Source organism: Bubalus bubalis, chromosome X, assembly GCF_019923935.1.
Source record: "Bubalus bubalis isolate 160015118507 breed Murrah chromosome X, NDDB_SH_1, whole genome shotgun sequence".
NCBI lineage: Eukaryota > Metazoa > Chordata > Mammalia > Artiodactyla > Bovidae > Bubalus > Bubalus bubalis.
This window is the reverse complement of record NC_059181.1, coordinates 51,967,939-51,988,523: the sequence shown is the minus strand read 5'-3', so window position 1 is coordinate 51,988,523 and position 20,585 is coordinate 51,967,939. Positions and strand designations below refer to the sequence as shown.

The window sequence follows — 20,585 nt, the reverse complement described above, 5'->3', positions numbered from 1 at the left end:
ACGACTGAGCAACTAACATTTAGCTGACTTTCCTTTCCCTCACCTGGAAAATCTTAAAAACATGACTCAATGGGTAAGCACATAGTTCTCTGTGGGAGTGGCAGTAGCACAGGTGTGACAGGCACGGGTTGTGATCCTGGCTCTAAGAATTAAGTGTGCAGGTGATCACAACCTGTTGTGCCTCAGTATTCTCATCTATAAAACAAAGATAACAGTACCTCCCTCCTAGGGTCACTGTGAGAATTTAAATGTAAAATGTCCGAATAAGTAAAGTACTGATACTTGTCACATAGTGGGGGCTCAACAAATGGCAATCTTATTCTATCCAAACCAGGTCTGGACTCTTAGCTTGGTTTCCCTCATCACAGCAGGACTAGCACAACATGCAGATGAGGAGTCAGTCTTTTAGGCAACCCATTTCCAACCTTTGGGCTTCTCCCATGCTCTCCAAGGATGACAAGAACATCACACAATCAAAGGTCTCCCTACCTGCAACCATTCAATATTGTAAACATTTTTATAACATGCATTATGATCTGAACAATGATAAAATGTTTCAAGGAATGTCTTCTTTGGGGAACTCCACAGGCCAGTGATGAAGATATCAAAATACATACCATGAATTCAAGACAGAATAAAAGTTAACATGTACCAGGTGTCTAGAGCAGAAATTCACTGAAGGGAATCAAAGCAAGTCTTGTGAGTTGCACACTAAAGAACAGGTAAGGGAGGGGCAGTCAGACCAAGGGGTTTTTTTGGAACACTTGCGCATACAAATTTACCCATGTTGAAGGGACTGAATGCCAAAAGGTGCATCCTGGCTCTTTCCACGGGGGCCACCAAACAAATCGATAAAAAACTGCAATGGAACCCCAAGCATTAGCCATCTAAGAAGATGGGGGGAAGTGGAGTCGTTTTGCCTCTCCTCCCAGGTGACACCTGGTAACGTCTAGACATTTTTGATTGTCATACCTGAGTCATGGGGGTGGTGCTACTGTCACCTAGTGGGTAAAAGCTAAGGAAGCCACTAAATATCCTACAATGCACAGGATGGACTCCAGAGCAAAGAATTATCTCACTGGAAATGTCAATAGTGCTGCTATAGAGAAACCCTGCTTAATTGAGAGAAAAATCTAGGCAAGTCTCCAGGGAAGGTCATCAGTTAGAGCTACTTCAGCAAGGGCAGTCCCTCAGGCTAGGAAGTGATTTAGCTAGAACACTTCTGAGGTGGAGGAACACAGCAGGATTCCAAATAGATAGCTAATGCAGCAGCAGCGGGCAGACAGGAGGAATCCTTGGTATATAATTTAGACAGGGAATTTAGATATGAAATAGAGACTGTACCTGACTACCCTTTCTTCCTTTTTCCTTTTCCCCCCAATTTTAACAAGATATAACAGTTGAGCTATTTCAAATCCCAAAAGATGACGCTGTTAAAGTGCTGCACTCAATATGCCAGCAAATTTGGAAAACTCAGCAGGGGCCACAGGACCAGAAAAGGTCAGTTTTCATTCCAATCCCAAAGAAAGGCAATGCCAAAGAATGTTCAAACTACTGCACAATTGCACTCATCTCACATTCTAGAGAATTAAGTAATGCTCAAAATTCTCCAAGCTAGGCTTCAACAGTACATGAACCGAGAACTTCCAGATGTTCAAGCTGGATTTAGAAAAGGCAAAAGGAACCAGAGATCAAATTGCCAACATCTGTTGGATCATAGAAAAAGCAAGAGACTTTCAGAAAAATATCTACTTCTGCTTGACTGACTATGCCAAAGCCTTTGACTGTGTGAATCACAACAAACTGTGGAAAATTCTTCAAGAGATAGGAATACCAGACCACCTTATCTGCCTCCTGAGAAATCTGCATGCAGGTCAAGAAGCAACAGAACCGGAAACTGAACAACGGACTGGTTCCAAATTGGGAAAGGAGTATGTCAAGACTGTTTATTGTCACCATGCTTATTCAACTTATATGCAGAGTATACCATGTGAAATACCGGGCTGGATGAAGCACAAGCTAGAATCAAGATTGCTGGGAGACATATCAATAACCTTAGATACACAGATGACACCACCTTTATGGAAGAAAACAAAGAACTAAAGAGCCTCTTGATGAAAGTGAAAGAGAAAAGTAGAAAAAGTTGGCTTAAAACTCAACATTGAAAAAACGAAGATCATGGCATCTGGTCCCATCACTTCATGGCAAATAGATGGGGAAACAATGGAAACAGTGACAGACTTTATTTTGGGGGGCTCCAAAATCACTGCAGATGGTGACTGCAGCATGAAATTAAAACACGCTTGCTCCTTGGAAGTAAAGCTATGACCAACCTAGACAGCATATTAAAAAGTAGAGACATTATTTGCTGACTTGTAGTCAAAGCTATGTTTTCTGTTAGTAGTGTATGGATGTGAAAACTGGACCATAAAGAAAGCTGAGCACTGAAGAATTGATGATGCTTTTGAACTGTAGTGTTGGAGAAGACTCTTGAGAGTCCCTTGGACTGCAAGGAGATCAAACCAGTCAATCCTAAAGGAGATCAGTCCTGAATATTCATTGGAAGTATTGGAGTTTGAGCTGATGCTCAAACTCCAATACTTTGGCCACCTGATGCGAAGAACTGACTCACTGGAAAAGACCCTGATGCTGGGAAAGACTGAAGGCAGGAGAAGGGGATGACAGAGGATGAGATGGTTGGATGGCATCACCGACTTGATGGACATGAGTTTGAGCAAGCTCAGGGAGTTGGTGATGGACAGGTAAGCCTGGCGTGCTGCAGTCCATGGGGTTGCAAAGAGTCAACAGCGACTGAGCTGAACTGACATACAGCACTGTATTAGTTTCATGTGTACAATATGATTCCGTATTTGTATATATTGCAAAATGGCTGGCCCAGTAAGTTAACATCCATCACCTCACAGTTAATATTTTTTGTGATTTTTAAGATCTACTCTTAGCAATTTTGAAATATACAATACAATATTGTTAACTAAATGACCACTCTTCCTAGAGGCATCCGAGTCACTTATCACATCATCACTTTATTACATCAATCTAATTTCCTGCACAGCACTTATTACAGCCGAAAAATAACTTATTTTCTCCTTTATTATCGTCTTTCCCCTCGAAATATAAGTTCTCTGAAAGCGTGGCTTATTCTATTCTGCGCTGTTTCCACAGCACCTTGATTGAACAAATCCTTATATAGCAGTAAACATTCAATAAATTTGACAAGCTAAAGACTTCTGACTTTCGACGGTTTCAGGTGTAGGAAAGGGGCTAATTCGAGGCATCCCCACTTCTCAGTTGAGGATGGGGGGTTCAAGACCCCAAGCACTACCGAGACTGGAGCACGGAGTTCGAAATTCAAAAGTGCCGCCTCCAGAGAAGAGTTTTTAAAAGAAAAAAGAAAAAAAAAAGGAATTGGAGTGTACCCACGCGAGGCGGGAGGAGACGCTGGGACGAAGCAAAAGTATACCATTTGGCCCAGAGGCCAGGAGAGGGCCACGAGCGGTCCCACATCTTCCCGGTGGTTAAAACAATGTGCCGGATGCAGCTGCGCCGGCGAGGAATTGCGTGGCTCGCGACTGGAAGCCTGCTCCGGACGCGCCACTTCTGTAGGCAAGGGGCAGTGGGCGGGGTAACGTACATCTCGGCCCGTACCACTCAGGCCGGGACGGGGGTCACGCAATGAGCGGGCGGCTGACACCTGGGGAAGAGGTTCGACTCGGAGCACCCGAGCGAGAAAAGCGGGTCCGGATCGAACCTCTTGGAAGGGCAAGGAACCTCCTAGGGTTCGCGACATTTCAGGCTGCAAAGGCTGGGTTGTACTACTCTGCTGCGGATAGGGGGTCCAGGCTGGGACGTGAGCAGGGCCGCAGCCGGGCTTATCTCACCAGAGCCATTGGGTCCAATGATGGCGGTGAACCTCTGAAATGGTCCGATAATCTGCCGACCCTTGTACGATTTAAAGTTCTCGATCTCAATCAGCTTCAGGAACCCCATGACTGCGGCAGCGCCGCCGGCGCTAAGAAAGGCCGCGCCGTTCGCCCGCCAACTGGGATAGCCCGCGCGGGAAACACCGCAGTGCAGGCCGGGCGGACAGCAAACCTCGCGAGAGCAAGTCCAGGCCTAACGGGATTTTCGACTTCCGGTGCGGGCGGGAACCAAGGGGCGGGGCATTCGGACAGATGTGGCGGTTTTGTTGATTGGTTGCCAAGGCGCGAGGTTATGACTGGCGTTCGGGCCCCGCCCCCTTGTTGCATGGCAATGCAAACCGCCGCTACAAGCGACCTTGTAGTTGAGGAGGCAAGCAGGGCAGTGAGGTGTCTGCAGCTTTGAGGATCCCGGAAAGCTGGCTGACGAGGCCGACCCTTGCTGAGACAAGTCAGAAGTCACAGGAGGGTTATGCCCTCCAGGGCAAGAGGAAGGTGGGAGCCCGGCTGCGGCTTTTGCCTGGCCGGCGGGAAGGTTCAGACTAGAAAAGGGTCGGGAATTGGAATGACCCCAGGGAGGGGAGGACGGAGGGGCCAGCAGGAGGATTCCGTGTTAGAGGAGCTCAAATCTTGCTGAGGTTTGAATTGGAGTGGGGTAGAGTTATACATGGGATAGGGTGTTAACGGGGATGAGGTGTGAATGGAGTCGAGGGAACTCTGGAGCGACGGGGATAAGGGCTGGGGAAAACTGTGGCCAGAGGTACTACCCCTACCCGCTCCCCCCCCACCCCCCCACCGCCCGCGCGCCTCTCTCCTTCTTCTCCAAGCAGGGTTCAGCGACTGCCGCTATAGTCTTGGACCTAACCTGGGAGCTTCACAATTGGAACTCCTTGATGAGAAAGGTATTTTGTGTGAAACCCTGGGAGTCAGGGTCCCTAAGCCTGTGCTCTCCACCTCTTATCGAATAACTTCTTCCCTTCCCCCTCTTATCTGTCTTTTCATGCCTCACTCCCATCCAATTCCCTCCTCTCCATCCCCTCTCTGACCAGTCCCTTGCTTCCCTTCCTTTTCTCTGCTCTGTCCTCTACCCCTATCAACCGCCCAGTTGCCCTCCTTCCTCTTTTCCCCCTCTGCCCCTGACCTTTCTGTCCCTTTCCTGTTTCCCATCTTTTCTATCCCTCTGCTCCATCCCATCATCCCCCATTACCTTATTACCTGCTCTTTATTAAGCCATGATGTTAGCAGTTCAAGAAGCTGTCTGTGGAATCCTCCCCTTCAGTTTGACCTTATATTGTGGTGGCAGATGGAATATAAGCAAGCTGGCGTCAGCGCTTAGACTTAGACATGGAAAGGGTCTGGTGGCTGCTACAGCCATTCCTGTAACTATTTTTTAAACGATGTCTGGAGGCTGGGAAGTCTTAGGACAAGTCCAGAAAAATGAGAAAGCCTGGTTGATGCAATTGAGTAAATGAAGTTCAGTTGGGAGATACTGGTGTGATCAGGCTGAGGGGATAAAATGACCAAAGGACAGCAATCTCATAATGGACAGGAACTAGAAATCCCATGAATGGCAGAGCCTGGCGGGCTACACCTTGGGGTGGCAAAAGAGTTGGACAGGACTTAGCAACTAAACAACAATAACTTCCATTTAAGATGAAATGTAGCTTTTTGGAGAGAAAATCAAATGGGATCCCTACTTCTCACACCATATACAACATGCAATTCCTAAATAGATTAAAAACTTAAATGAGAAAAGCAAAACTTTAGAAATTTTAGGATATATAGGAGAATATCTTTATCACCTCAGGGGATTTCTTAAATGATAAAAACTTCTGAACTTAAAGTAAAAGATTGGTAAATTTGACTGCATTCAAATTCCTCCAAATTATAACATAAGGTGAAAAGATGATAAGTGCACACAAAAAACTTCTAAAGTATCAATCTGGGTTCTGTGGAGGGTTTGCAGGTGTTCATTTTGTTGTTGTACTTTTCATAACTTATGTGTGTTAACTATTTTCCTTTGTATGTATCGATCGTTAACATAAATTACTATAAAATAATAACAAAGTGAAAACACAAGCCACAAATTGAAGATGTTTCCCACAGGTAAACTAAGAAATGATTGGTGTGCAGAATACATAAGAAACTCCTAAAATTAATAAGAAGAGGACAAACATTTTTTAAAAAGATATGAATGGGCACTTCACAGAAGAGAAAGAAAAAATGCCCAAAACACACATGAAAAGATGTTGCAACCTCATCAGCAATAAGGAAAATGCCAATTAAAATTGATAATTATAACTTTATACCCACAAGTTGGCAAAAATTAAAAAGTCTGTATTATCAAGTGTTGCTGAGGATGTGGTGTAGCTAGAGTTTATATGCACTATAGTGAAAGTATAAATTGGTACAGTCTTCTTGGAAAATAACATTATCTTGTAAAGTTTAAATAGGCTGATGCCCTATGATCCAGCACTTCCACTTCTAGGCATATACTAGGGACACTTCCAGCTGTATATATATCTCTCTTGATCTACAAGTTCCTCTTTTTTGGCAATTAACTAAACTGGATTGTTTGTGCTGCAGAGTCCTAGTCTCTCTTGAACCCACTTCAGTCAGGCCCCACCAAAAATGTTCTCATCAAGGTCAGAAGCAACCCTCCCCTTCAAATCAGTCAGTTCTCAGTCCTCATCTTATTTAACCCATCATCAGTTGCTCACTCTCTCCTCCCAAAAGCACTTTCTTCACTCAGCTTGTCAGACAGGGAACCCCCGTTTTTAAGCCCATTCCACCTCTCAGAGCCTGAAGCAACTGAGTGACTTTCACACTTCACTTCATCTCTCTTGCCACTCAGCCTCCAGAGCTGGCTCCTCCTCTCCCTATCTCCCCTGAGGCATTCTTATCCACCTAGAGTACCTTAGAGATCTCTTACTGCCTCATAGTTTTACATTCCTTGTATCAGTCAGGAAGGGCTGAATTATGCTGAGGTTACAAACAACCTCAAAATCTCAGCGGCTACATGTGGAAGCTAACACATAAAGCAAACTAGTGAATATAATATAAAAGGAGCAGACTTACAGATACAAACTAGTGGTTACCAGTGATGGGGAAGGGGTACTATAGGGGTAAAAGAGTGGGAGGTACAAACTATTGGGTATAAGATAGGCTCAGCTATGTATTGTACATCAGGGGGAATAAAACCAATACTTTGTACTAACTGTTAATGGGAAGTAACCTTTAAAAACTATTTTAAAAAAACCCTAAGAACAACCAATCCAAATACAGTCAACTAGGCCTTCTCAAATAAAACAAGCACTTCAGCTATAGCCAATCAAATAATTTCCTTGTTTTCCATCTCTTTAAACATCTTTCCTTAAGCTCTTAACCACTTCTGGTTTGGCAGTGCCCAATTTGTTTTTTGCCCAAATAAACTCTTAAAAAATATTTCTAAGTCTCAGCAGCTCATAAAGACAGGTTTCTCACTCTGCTTCTTGTCCATTGTGGATTGGCTACATCTCTGCTCTGTCTTCACTCCAGGACCAAGACTGAAGGGACAGCCCTCACCTGGGACATTGCTGGTCCCACAGCAGTAAAGAGAGAACATGGCTATCACTTAATGGCTCTTAGTTCTGCTTAGGAATGGCACTGTCAAGTCTCACTTTCCAGAGGGCAAAGCAGATTATGTGGCTAATCGTGAGGGCAATATGATAACAATATAGAATCCTGTAAGGAGGAATAGCAAAGAAAACTTTTGGGGGGCCTTGTGAGATCTTAGTTCCCCAGCAGGGATCAAACCTATGCCCCCTGAAGTGGAAGTGCAGAGTCCTAACCACTGGACAGCAAGGAAATTCCCAATAGCAAATCTTTTTGAAAAATAACAAAATTTTCCATACTATCTGTATCTATCAATGGGTATTGACCTCTTAAACTCAACACCTCCAAAACCGATCTCCAGATTCTCATCCTATTCTATTCTCTCCATACAGACTATTTAGTTGATAGCAATGCATCTGACTGCCCCAGTCCAAATCCTTGAAATCATTCTTAACACTGCTTCCTCACAGCACGCCCAATCCATCAGGAAGTCCTGCTGGCTCTGCCTTCAAAATATATCCAGAATCTGACCACTTCTCCCTACATCTGCTGCTACTAACCTGGCGTGATCATCATCTCTTGCCTGTACAACTGCAATAGCCTCCTGTCTGGTCTCCCGCCTGTAGCCTCCCTTCCCATCCCCTCCAGTCTATTCTTAACACACCAGCCAGAGCAATCCTTTACAAATCAAAGACAGGACACATTACTCCCACTGCTCAAAATCCTCCAATGGCTGCCCATTTCTCTGAGTAGAAGCTGCAGCCTTTACAATGGTCTGTGAAGTCCTACATGCTCTGCATCTCCCCACCCAATCTAATGTTATTTCCCACTCCTCCTTCATTCACACACTTGCCTCCCTGCTGTCCTCTTGAATGTGTGTGTGCCTCTTGTGTCCACCTTAAGGCCTCTGCACTTGTTCCCTCTACCTGCAGTGCTCTCCTCCTAGTTTACTGCATAGGAGACTCCCTCACCTTCTTCAACTATTTCTTTCCCAGTTATGCCTCCCCTGACTTCCATATTTAAAATTGCAACACTCTCCCCATTTCCTTAGCACTTCCAATTCCCCTTATCCTGCTCTATATTTTTTCCCAAAGCACTGATCTTCTTACAAACTATTAATGTACTCTCTCTAGTCTTGTCTGTCCCCACTAGAAAGTAACTTTCACAAGGACTCAGATTTTTGTCACTTTTGCTCCTTGATGTCTCTCAAATGCTTAAGGGATTGTCTGTCAGTAGGCACTTCACGAATATTTGTTAATTGATAAATGAACATGGGTGAAAAAAACAAGATGCAGAAGAATGCATACTGTGTGATACTCCATCGAGGTTCAAGACAGAATGTTTTAAAATATTGTTCAGGGAATCATACACGCATATATGGTATATTAGTGCATATTACTAAGGGAATGGTGACATTTTGGATAGTGGTTCTTAGGGTAAGGATGAGGGAGAACAGACACAAGACACTTAAATAGTATTAATCATGTTCTATTTCTTAACTGGGGAGTTGGTTCATGGGTCTCTTTTATCATGCTTCCTAAGTTACATATGGCTTATATATAATTCCCCTGTGTGCATCAAATATTTTAGTTACAAAATGGTTAGACAGTGAACGAATGAGGTTGGAACTAGCTGTAGAAGGAGTTGATGAATGGTATTCCAAGCAAAGGAATGCAATGTATAAAGGCCCTGAGGTGGGAACAGTTGTAGTGTTGGAGGACTTGATAGGAAGCCAGCGTACCTGGAGGACAGTAAACAAGGAAGAGGGAGGCATGAGATGAACTGGAGAGGTGTGCAGGAACCGAATCTTGAAAGCCCACAGTAAGGGGTTTGGGTCTAATTCTAAGTGTGGCAGGAAGCCAATGGAGGATTTTAAGCAGGTGCAAGACATGATCAGATTTATGTTAGCAAGAGATTTTGACTGTGGCTTTGGCTGGGCTTCCCAAAATACAAAGGAATACAGGCAAATTTAAGCCTTTAATTTGACTACAGCATAAGTAATAAAAATAAAGGGGGAACGGTGGTGGCATTTACTAAAACAGAGAAAACTAAATAGAGCGTAATGCAAAAGGGATGTTGTAAATCAGTTTGAGACTTGGAAAGGTGAGCAGGAATCAGATCATGAAGACTCATAAAACAAAAACATTGGGGAACAATTTGGTTTATGCCATGCATGCATGCTCAGTCCTGTTCAACTCATTGTAGCCCACCAGGCTCCACCATCCATTGGATTCTCCAGGCAAGAATACTGGAGCGGGCTGTCATTTCCTCCTCCAGGGGATCTTCCCTCCTGCATCTCCTGCACTGGCAGGCTGATTCTTTACCACTGAGTCACCTGGGAAGCCCCCCTTGCTTTATAGATGCTTTCAAAGCTTTTAAGCTGAGGTGTGCCATGGTCAGATTTGCTTTCAGAAAAATCACTTTGGTAGCCAAGGCAGAGAAGCAGTAGAGAGCCTAACACTGGAGCAAGGGAGCCCAGTGAGGTTCCTGGGAACATTATCTGGCACCAGCTTGTGAGGCCTGAATTAGGGTTGTGATAGCAGAGATGGAGAACACAGATATGAAATATGTCAGGAAGTAAAATCAGTAGGAATCAATAGCTGGTAAGATACTGTGGGGAGAAAGGAATGGGGGTGGGGGTATAGTCAAGTATGATGGTTAGCACTGATTGGCCATCCAACTCACCCTTGCTCCAGATGTATCAGGTAGATCTGCCACCAGATCCCAAGGAGGTGGCAGCCATCGAAGCTAGAAGAAATCAAGAAAAGGAGCGACAGAGTCCATTCTTCGATGTGAGGACCAGAGTCGTGGGGGTGAGTGGGCAGTGGGGACTTTCTCTGGACCAGGGGTCCCCTCACTCTTACACCAGGAGAAGAACATAGCCGTGCCCATCACAGCCCCTCCCTGATTCGAGCAGACTGCAGGGTTATAAAGGAAGGAGGAAGGGAAAAAGGCACCCACCCCCACGTGTGGTGAGGGTCTGAGAAAGAGGCCTAGAGGTGAAGGGGAAGAGGAGCCAGTGACAGCTGACTCTTCTCCAGTCAACTCTGGGCCAAGTGGTCTGGTTTTCAAGAGACAAGTAAATGGAGCCAAAAGAAGTCTATAAAGAATATTTGGTATCGCATGCATATGCCGAAACTCTCTGGAAGGCTACATAAGAAACTGGTAACTGATGGGAGGGACACTTACTCTTCCCTAAGCTGTATTCCCTTTTGCACTATTTTGAAATGTTTTAAATGAATTATAATCAAAATAAAGAGAAAATATTGATAGTTAAGAAAAAAATAGATTGCTGGGTGGGTGGATGAGTGGTGTGACTTGAGAGCTAGTTGGCAAACGTTTCAAGGCCTGTTCTGTGCCAAGCACTGGGTTAGGCAATAGGGACACAAAGCTGACTAAGGCCTAGTCTCCGCTCTTAGCAAGCTCACAGCCTAGGAGACAATCAATAGAGGCAAAGGTCAAGGTAATGAGGATAGTGGGTCCTAGGTTCTATGGGAGTAGCACCTGCTGGAGGGATCAGGAAAGTCTCAGCTGGTCTTAAGGGATGAATAGGAGTTTGGGTAAAAAGGGGAGGAAAGAGTGTTCCAAGTGGAGGGAGCTGCTGGAGCAAAGGCTATCAGTATGAAACAGCATACGATATGTATGTAGAGAACTGTAAGCAGAGCTCCTGAGGGTGGGAGAAGGGAAGAGGGTGAGAAGAGGCTGGAGGCAGAGGCTAGACCACCGAGGGACTTACAAACCATGGTGAGATGGTGGGACATTATCCAGTAGATACTGTGGATCCTATAGGAGGATTTTGAGGCAGATAAATTCTGAGCAGTCTGTGTTAGAGCATTCGAGGCCCACTGCTGAGCTCCTACCTTGATTTAGCCCATTTCTTTGGGATCAGGTGGATGTTGAAGCCCTGAACAACCAGGTGGAAGAACGAAAGCTTCAGGAGACAACAGAACGGAGCAAGGAGGCAGCTTATGGTAAAAAGCCCAAGGCCGGAGGCCAGCCAGGGGGGAAAAGCAAGGACCTGAGTGGGCTAAGGCAGGGCAGTTCTGCTCTGGAGTGCAGCCTGAGGTCTGGGGGGTGTGGTAAGACAAACCAGACGGGCCTTTGGGAGCAGTGGCTGTGCTGAATAGGCTGTCTCTCCTGTGGGGCCTTCTCCATGCCCCTACCCACCACCCCCAGGTACCAACCAGGTGCGATATGATCTGGTGGCTCAGATGCTAGAGAAGGAACAGGCAGAACGGACACGTCGGCTGGCCAAGAAAGTCCAAAACTTTAGAGAACAGAGGCAGAAACTCAGGAAGAGGTGTGAATTAGACTTCTGGAATTCAAACCAACTCTGGAGGGAGTTTCCAGCTTATTTTGGTGACAATGCTCCCTACTATGGCCAAGCCAGCCTGCAGTGCTTCTCTGGGGAAGATCTGGAGAGGGCCGCATATCTGAGAATGCAGCAGGAGCAGTTCCAATACAGCCTGGAGAGGCAGCTACAAGAGCAACAGCAAGCCAGAGTTGATGAGAATTGTGCAGGTAAGTAGCGAGGCCCTCCAGGCTGTGACCTGAGGCCCAGTGGGGAGGCATCCTGAGCGGAAGACCAGAACTGTGTGGGCAGGTCCAGTTTCACGTAAGGGCTGATGCTGAAAGGTCCCAATCTCCTTCATCAACTGACAGTGTAGCCATTGATCCCTGATAGCCTGCCACTCCATTACCTGGAGACAGCAGAGTAGAGACAAACCTAATGGTCCTGCCACTTACTAGCTAGTTTTGGGAAATGAACCCTCCTCTCTGTGCTTCAGTTTGCTTATCTTTAAAATGAGGAAATTATCCATACCACACAGCTCATGTGAGAATGAAATGAGACGCTGTAAGTAAAGCACAAGCATCAGTAGAATAGTAGCTACAATAACCAGTAGCTACTATGACTCTGACATCTGTGGCCATGTTCCCCTCTTCCATTAGAGTAAGGGCAAGGACCATCTCTTACCTACTCACACCGCTCACCTTTAAAACCCCCTGTTGTAGCACAGTGTTTTGTTATACCACTTACCATAGAGGTATTTGTGGAATGTCTTTCTCCCCGCAAATGTCAGCTCACTGAAGATGAACCACATCTTTCGTTTCCACCTCTATATCCCAGTTACCTAGTACATTGCCTGCCAGTGTCAGGAGTTCAACAAAATCATCACTGAATTCACAACTGAAGACCAAAATAAACAAGACAGGCACCCTGCCCTCCAGAAACCCACAGAACTGGACTTCCAGAAAATCAGTTTAGAATAAAAGGAAAAAACAAATGCACAAGTTATTTACCAGCAAATGTCTATGCTTTAACACTGCGTTAGGTACTATGACAGGTACTGTGATAGAAATAGATACAAGACGTCACTCAGTCGTGTTTGACTCTTTGCAACCCCGTGGACTATATAGTCCATGGAATTCTCCAAGCCAGAATACTGGAGTGGGTAGCCTTTCCCTTCTCCAGGGATCTTCCCAACCCAGGGATCGAACCCAGGTCTCCCACATTGCAGGCGGATTCTTTACCAGCTGAGCCACAAGGGAAGTCCAAGAATACTGGAGTGGGTAGCCTATCCCTTCTCCAGAGGATCTTCCCCACCCAGGAATTGAACCGGGGTCTCCTGCATTGCAGCTGGATTCTTTATCAACTGAGCTATGAGGGAAGTCTGTAGGACACAGAGGGAACATCAAGATGGGAGTGTTAGTTCTCACAGGGGAAGGGAGGGATGGTAGGGGGTTGGCACAGGCCAGCTGTCAGGAACCAAATTTTAGAAAGCTGGGTACAATTTTGGCAAGGCAGAGAGTGAATGAGAAAAGGCCATTCTAGGCAGAGTGGGCAGCAAGAGGAAGAGCTAACCCTTACTGAGTACTTACTGTGTACCAGACACTGTGCCAAGCTTTCTACCATGTATTAACTTATTTCATCTTCAACAACCCTATGAGGCAAGTACTAGTGATATCCCTATTTTCTGTGGAGGAAACTGAAAGAACTGAAGAACAGAGATATTAAGTTGCCCAAAGTCATACAGCTAGTGGGTCATGGAGGGGGGAAGTAAACTCAGGTGGCAGGTTGGCTCCAGAGCCCACACTCTTGATTGCTACACCATATTTGCTCTGTCACCATGAGAAAATGGGGACTCAGGGACCAAGGGAGGTTTCAGAGAGGGAGTCGTCAATAATGTCAAATGCCCTCAGAAAAGTTCAGATAGGAAAAGAAACCTATTAGATTGAGAAACTAGGAGTATTTGGTGATTACCAAATCACCAAAAAGTAGCTGCAGTGGCACCAGGGGCCAGCCACCTAGTGACAGCAGGCAGGTGTACAAGAAGGTCGAGTTAGGCAACAGAACAGCAGAATGCTGGGGGAGAGTCTGTGTAGTGTCATGAAAGGAGCATGAGCTGATTCCTTGAGAGATCTGGATTCTAACTTACTAAGCGCTGGCTATGTAACCTTAGGCATTTTACTTCACCTCTGGACCTCATCTGGAAACATGGGGTGACCTTTCCTCTTTGAGTTGCTATGAAGACCAAAATGAAACCAGGCACCCCTATCCTCCCTTTCCCTGCCATCCAGTCTCCGAAGTCTGTCCCTGTGCCTCTCCAGAGCCAAGCCTTCAACCTATGCTCTGGACCCCATTCCCCCTGCCTCCCATGCAGGTTGTGCTCCCTCAGGTATGCCCTGGCCCTGAGGTTCTCAACACTTTCCATGGGCCGTATTCTGTGAAGGCTATAAACATGCTTATGTCTAACCCCTTTTTTAAAAAACTTTTTAAATTTTTTCTTTCTTTTTGGCTGTGCTGGGTCTTTGTTGCTGCGCAAGGACTTTTTCTTGTTGTGGAGCATGGGCTCTAGGGTGCACAGCTTCAGTAGTTGTGGCACATGGGCCCAGTTGCCCCGAGGGATGTGGAATCTTCCCAGACCAGGGATTGAACCCGTGTCCCCTGAACTGGCAGGATTCTTAACCACTGGACCAACACGGAAGTCTCTGTATAACCCTCCTTAAGAATAAAACAAAAGCCTCTCTCCTTTCTGATTCCTCTAGATGCTATGAGCTAGCTCTTTTCCTTTACAGCCATACTTTTTGAAAAATCTGTCTCCACTTGCTGTCATTCCTTCCTAACTTCCCAGTCACACTTCAACTCCTGAGATCTTATTTCTCCCCACACACCTGCACTGACACTACTCTTAAAAAAATCATCAATGCCCTTGGTGTTATCAGGTACAAGAGGCTCTGTTCAGTCTTTTCTCCTTTACTTGGACTTTCTTGCTACACTTGACTCTTATCACATCTTCCTTCTTAAACCTCTCTCTTCCTTGGCTTCTGTGACAGCATATTCTGCTATAGCTCTCCGATCATTCCTCTTCTGTCCACACTTTGTGGATTCCTCTTCCTTCTAGAGACTTTGTCCTTGGCACACTGCTCTCCTTACCCTGTATACTTGCCTCAGGTGCCCTCGACCCTCATTCTGGTTTCGGCTACCACATCACCATCTCTATGCTGAGGACTCTTTACCTGCAGTCAGATATCCAGGTGGCTGCTGACCACCTCCAATTCAGCTTCCTAAAGAGAATTCATCAGTGCTCCCTAACCTGCTCTGCATTCTGTATCCTCTAGTTCCAGAGGTGGCCACATCATGCACAGAGTCATCCCAGCCAGGACCCTGGGAAGCATCCAAGTCTTTTGCTCTCCCTTACTCCCTAATCCAATCCATCAAATTCTGCTGATGAAACCTCCATATATTTCCCCTGCATCCTTTCCATCACTGGCCTGGTTTCAGCCCTCTCAGCTGGCCTACTGCCATAGCCTCCAAGATGGCTTCCCTACCTCCACTGTCTCCCACCAGCCTCACTGTCCTCTATACTGGCACCAAAAGGAGCCTTCTAAAATGCAAATCTAACCATGTCACCCCCTTACTTAAAATCCTTCCATATTCACCATCACCTTCAGGGTCAAGTTTCCAGTCCTTAGTCTGGCCCCCGTAGAGCTCCCTAGTCACTTGCATTTTATGCTCCAGCAAGAGCAGACTACTTGTAATTTAAGATACAGATCATGCTGTTTCTTCACTTCCTTATTTGATATTTACCGAGCACCCACTATGTACCAGGCTCTGATATAGGTGCTAGTGTATGGCAGTGGATAAAACAGACAAACGTCCCTGCTTTTACAAAGGTTACCCTGTAGTGAGTAGAGAGACAGGCAATAGACAAAAATAATTAAGTAAAATGTAAGGTATATTGGATGGTGATAAATGCTAGGGAGAAAAATAAATCAGAGGAGGAGGATAAATTTTGGGGTCAGGCAGGTGGCAATTTTAGGTAGGAAAGACAGAAGGCCTCACTGAGGAGCAAAGTGAGCAAAGACCTGAAGGAAGCAAAAGAACATGAGACAATAGCATCATTTATTACAAATCCCTAAGGCAGAAATGTCTGGCATGTTCTAGTAACACCATGGAGACCACTGTAGCTGGACTGGAGCACTTTCAATACTTTTGCTCATGCTGTGCCTGCAGCCTAGCCCTTAGTCTGAAGCTCAGAGATGAAATAATTTCCCCAGGTCACACAGCTCCAAAGCAACAGAGCTGGCATTGAGACCCAGGTCCATTGGAAGCATCTTTCAGTGAGGCACCTGAGAAATCCTTGTGGCTGTCACTTTTATTATCCCTAGCCCCAAAGAGTAGCTGCTTCCACACATCCCTACAATGAGGACATTACCCCACTCCCAAACATACATAGACATAGCTTGCACACGCATAAACATACATTCACAAAGCTTGCTGAACAAATGGCTGAATGACAGTGCCCTGGCCATATTTCTTTGTGTAGACATGCTCGATGACCAGCTATGCCTAGCTATGGACATGCGGGCCGCCCAACTAGCCAAGCTGGAGGAGTCCTGCCACATAGCCATGATGGCTGCCACGGCCAGTGCCAACAAAGTGCAGGTATGTACAGCATAAGAACCATCCAGGGCACCAGGCTTCCCCAATCTACCGATCAAACCAGCCCTCTCATCTACCTGGGGACTTCCCCCTTCACCCTAGGGCCGTCTTAGGGCAGGAGGTCCCCTTCCCCACCTCCAGGCTCAGGATGATCTGAGAACAGAACACTGCCCTCCTTTCCCCAGTCTCTCAGTCTAAGGGCTTCCAGAGGGCAAAGGAGTTCCCTGCCCATTCCACCCCTTCCCCCACCTTAAGTCACTCAAAGGCCATGCAGTATCTCTTCCTTCTCTCCCTTAGATGGGGGAGAGTAGGGCCATGTCTCCCCCTCCCCCTATGACTGACAGCTCCCTGAGGTTGGGCATCCAAACGCTCACATTTGGGGGCCCCACCAGGCAGTTAAGCTGGCTGAGCAGCAGCGCCAAGAGCATCAGCAACAACAGGAGGCGAACCTCGTGGAGGTCCAGAACCAGATCACAAGTGACCTACTGACTGAGAACCCGAAGGTTGCCCAAAACCCCGTGGCTCCCCACAGGGTCCTGCCCTATTGCTGGAAGGGCATGACTCCAGAGCAGAGAGCCACCATCAGGAAAGTACAGGAGACACAACACCATGAAAAGGAAGCACAGCGCCAAGCTGAACAAGCACTGGATGCCAAATGGGAAAGCCAGGCCATAAACTTGGCCCAGGCAGCAAAGGAGCTAGAAGAACAGGAAAGGGAGCTGTGTGCTGAATTTCGGAGGGGACTGGGCTCCTTCAACCAGCAGCCGGCTGCGGAGCAAAAAGCCCAGTGAGTTCTAGTGGGTGGCAGCAAGGATGAATGCCAAGGGAGGGTAGGGAGGGATGGCAAGGGCCAGGGAAAGCCCATTAGCTGAGGCCTCTGGATTTCTTTCACAGGCAGAATTATCTGAATTCAATAATCTATACCAATCAACCTACAGCCCAATATCATCTGCAATTTAACACCAACAGCGACTGAGCTCAGGATGGTCCTCTCCCACCTCCACCATCAAGCTCACAGAAGATAACAGAGAGAAAAATACTGCAGACCCCCCCCTCCCCAATCCATTTCCCAATGGAAGAGAGCTGAGCCAGTACCCCACCTGTGACCCTGGGTAATAAAGTTATTCATTAAAATCAAGGTTACATGTTGTAATAGGACACAAAAGGTGTAAGGTACTGCCATTCCCACCCCACCCATGGGTTCTGAGCATCCAACCCTGTCAGTCTTCACCCATTCACATTTCTTCCCCATGCCAACTCCCCCAGCACACAGTGCTGCTCACTCCTCCGTGAGAAACAGAGACTTTATTAGGCACACAGGGTGACTGATAGGCAGAGGTTACAAAATGGCTACTGGGCTTCCTTCCAAACTGGAGTAGAGCACTCCAGGAGGGGGAGGGACAGAGGAACCTTTGTTCTCTCTGCCTTCCCCCTTCAAGGCTGCATGCGGATGGCCCCATCCAGCCGGATGACTTCTCCATTGAGGAATGAGTTCTCGATGATGGCCTGTACCAGATGAGCATACTCGGCAGGGTCACCAAGTCGGCTGGGGAAGGGCACCTGGCTGGCCAGGAAGTTGCGCACTTTATCTGGGAGGGTGGTCAACAGCGGGGTGCCAAATAGGCCTAGATAAGACAGCCAGAATCAGAGACCCACCCTCACTTTTATATTTACCTGGTCCCTCCTCACCGTAACTCTACCTGTGGTGCTTCCCTATGTCCAGAGATAGAAGGCTGCTGCTGTTTAGATGGTAGATACCTTCCCTGCTCAATCGTCCACAGATTCCCACCCAATCCCAGGTGTGGCAGGGAGGGGATATGTCTACCTGGAGCAATGGTCATCACCCGGATACCCATGGGAGCCAGATCCCGAGCAATGGGCAGTGTCATGCCCACTATGCCCCCCTTGGAAGCAGAGTATGCAGCTTGTCCAACCTGGAGAGGGAGTGGAGGTCATAGGGGGTAGGGCCCCCAACAAGTCACCAAGGTACAAGCCTTGTCCCTACTCACACACCTGGCCCTCAAAGGCAGCTACGCTGGCTGTATTGATGATGACCCCACGTTGGCCTCCCTGGTCTGGTTCGTTCTGGCCCATCTCACCAGCCACCAGGCGGATCACATTGAAGGTGCCTATGAGATTCACCTGGAGGACCAGAAGAGACATGATATAGGACTTGAAGCAGAGGTAGCCTTTTGTGGGTGTGGGGACACTCACAGTCAGATACTTCTTACTACTACCCCTGGAGAACCTCTAAGGCCTTACAGTGATAACTCGCTGAAAGTCGTCCAAGGTATGGGCCTGGCTTTTCTTTAAGTTATATGTCTTGCTGGCCACTGCAATGCCTGCACAGTTGACTGCCACATCCACACGGCCAAACTTTTCTCTTGCTAGAGTCAGGGCTGCTTGCACATCCTTCTCTGAGGTCACCTTCAAAGGGAGAAGTGGAGAAGGTATTCATCTACCATCACGCACATACCACTAAGTCGTGCAGGGGGTGGGGGGCGCAGGGCAAATCCAGTCTTCGAGTGACTGTGTAAGCAAGGGAGAGACCAAGGAAAGAAAACTCTAGAGTGAGACAAAGGTGAAAATGTTAGGTATTACAGAGCAGTGTTTCAAAACATCTTTGAAATCTATACCCTCTTTTGATAAACTTACATACCCCTGGAGATTCTCAACTGCTGTGGATCAGATAAGTTGTGAGAATTATTGATATGAATATAAACTAGCTTTTTGGTACCCCTACTTGCTAATATGATTTCGTCAAGCTTTACTTTCTGTAGTTTGTTTCAGGGTAAGTTTTTTGACTTTGTAAATATTAAAATTACAGGGCACAATAACTCTACATATCTCCTTGAGGAGAGTCTGATATGGCTAATCCCCAACCTCCCTCCCCGCCCTCCTCCTTGTTGTGAATCACAGCTTTAGAAATTCTTTATCCGGAGGCGTATGAAAACAGCTCAGACCAAAAGGGAAAAGGAGATGGGTCCACTGCCCACAAAGACAGGCACCTTTATGAAAAGGAACCCCATGGGAGAGGTGAGGTAACCCCACTTACGTCGGCTGGAGCAAAGGCGCAGCTCTTCCCTAACTTCTTGGCCTGGGCCTCCCCATCTGAGTTGGGCAGGTCCAAAAGTACAGCAGTGGCCCCCTGCCCCACCAGTCGCTCCGCTGTGGCCAAGCCTAGGCCTGAGGCTCCGCCGGTTATTAAGGCAACCAGACCCTGTGAAGAGGAGCTCGGTCAACAACTACACTGTGCGGACCACCCCCACCCATTCTCCAGGCTTCTGCGAGAGAGGCTCCCGGTCACCGCCGCGACTTGACCCAGATGTGCCTCCTCATCTTAACGATGGGACCCTCTGGGTGTCTCATCCTCAGACAGCCAACCAGTGCACATCCACATCCAGGGCACATGCACGTGCCCCGGAGAGTTGACCTTCACCTCCCGAGCCCCACCGTCGCAATAACAGGCCTAGATAAGAGTGACGCTTTCTCCCAGCACCGATCTCTCCCCGCTGGTTCTATGGCTGCGCCGTCCCAGTGGGTGCAGAAGGGCGAAAACCCGTTTACCTTCACGCTCCGACATGCAGCTGCCATCTTGCTCAGGCCTCTCTACATGCCGGGCTGTCGGTGATTCGCTGCTTGGCCGGGGCGGAGCCGCGGGGCGGGGCCGGCGAGGTGCGCGGTCCGCCGCTCAGCCAAACAAGTGGGCGCTGGCCTCTCACGTCACCCGCCGCGGGGGCAGGGCCGGTCCGGGCAAGGTCCCGACAGAGAGTCTCTACACCCGGGGAAAAACAGCGAATAGCCGCGTCGCAACACTACCACACCCCCGGGCCTTTGGTCAGGCCTGCAGCTCTGCTGGGGGAAGGGGGACAGGAGATTGAGAATGTGTTCCTTACTCCTCGGAAAAAGCCTCCGTTCAAGTATAAACATATCGGAGAGACTCCTATATGCCAGCCTCTGTGTGGGGCACTAGGGATAATAGAGGAATAATAAAATAATCAGAGGAATAATAAAAGGTTCATGCCTTCCGAGAGGGAAGTTGGAAAGTTCAGTTGGAAAAAGAAATAATTTCAGTACAGACACAGACAAAGGAAGGGACAAAGAACCAG

The 20,585-nt window shown here is 47.3% G+C and overlaps 3 protein-coding genes across 6 annotated transcripts in view; 1 reads left to right on the top strand and 2 right to left on the bottom strand.

The window, feature by feature from the left end:
• The window catches only part of SMC1A (structural maintenance of chromosomes 1A), a 46,842-nt gene extending 42,733 nt beyond the window's left edge, over positions 1–4,109 (bottom strand). For 2 of the 3 annotated variants that reach the window (XM_044937288.2, XM_025276371.3), the window contains exon 1: positions 3,900–4,109. In XM_044937288.2, coding sequence (XP_044793223.1) covers positions 3,900–4,008 — 109 coding nt within the window. In that variant the 5' untranslated portion in view covers positions 4,009–4,109. The remainder of the gene's footprint in view (positions 1–3,899) is intronic. The other variant, XM_025276372.3, reaches the window with a different exon arrangement.
• A 69-nt stretch (positions 4,110–4,178) lies between these two features.
• Positions 4,179–17,614, top strand: RIBC1 (RIB43A domain with coiled-coils 1). 2 transcript variants are annotated; one of them, XM_006042964.3, is made up of 8 exons: positions 4,194–4,433; positions 4,769–4,840; positions 10,229–10,345; positions 11,422–11,503; positions 11,709–12,053; positions 16,361–16,479; positions 16,869–17,263; positions 17,371–17,614. In XM_006042964.3, exons 2-8 carry the CDS (start codon positions 4,832–4,834, stop codon positions 17,450–17,452), a joined length of 1,149 nt encoding a protein of 382 aa, XP_006043026.1. In that variant the 5' UTR covers positions 4,194–4,433; positions 4,769–4,831; the 3' UTR covers positions 17,453–17,614. The 2 variants fall into 2 exon arrangements, with proteins under 2 accessions (XP_025132159.1, XP_006043026.1); XM_025276374.2 differs by lacking the exons at positions 16,361–16,479; positions 16,869–17,263; positions 17,371–17,614 and adding an exon at positions 12,661–12,894 and having other exon boundaries at positions 4,179–4,433.
• A 148-nt stretch (positions 17,615–17,762) lies between these two features.
• On the bottom strand, positions 17,763–20,203 carry HSD17B10 (hydroxysteroid 17-beta dehydrogenase 10). The gene is made up of 6 exons (XM_006042961.3): positions 20,044–20,203; positions 19,532–19,696; positions 18,739–18,903; positions 18,490–18,618; positions 18,302–18,410; positions 17,763–18,101 (listed from the first exon to the last, which is right to left on the bottom strand). The coding sequence occupies exons 1-6, from the start codon at positions 20,068–20,070 to the stop codon at positions 17,911–17,913; spliced, it is 786 nt and encodes a 261-aa protein (XP_006043023.1). The 5' UTR covers positions 20,071–20,203; the 3' UTR covers positions 17,763–17,910.
• Between the last annotated feature and the right edge of the window lie 382 nt (positions 20,204–20,585).

What these genes read in the sequence shown, in the direction of transcription:
- RIBC1 (XM_006042964.3), top strand. An exon ending in TGAGGACCAGAGTCGTGGGG is followed by an intron (nt 10,346 to 11,421) that starts GTGAGTGGGCAG and finishes CTTTGGGATCAG; the next exon opens with GTGGATGTTGAAGCCCTGAA. An exon ending in AGTTGATGAGAATTGTGCAG is followed by an intron (nt 12,054 to 16,360) that starts GTAAGTAGCGAG and finishes TTCTTTGTGTAG; the next exon opens with ACATGCTCGATGACCAGCTA.
- HSD17B10 (XM_006042961.3), bottom strand. Translation starts at nt 20,070, where the DNA reads ATGGCAGCTGCATGTCGGAGCGTGAAG. An exon ending in GCGCCTTTGCTCCAGCCGAC is followed by an intron (nt 18,904 to 19,531) that starts GTAAGTGGGGTT and finishes CTCCCTTTGAAG; the next exon opens with GTGACCTCAGAGAAGGATGT. An exon ending in GGTGATGACCATTGCTCCAG is followed by an intron (nt 18,102 to 18,301) that starts GTAGACATATCC and finishes TGTCTTATCTAG; the next exon opens with GCCTATTTGGCACCCCGCTG.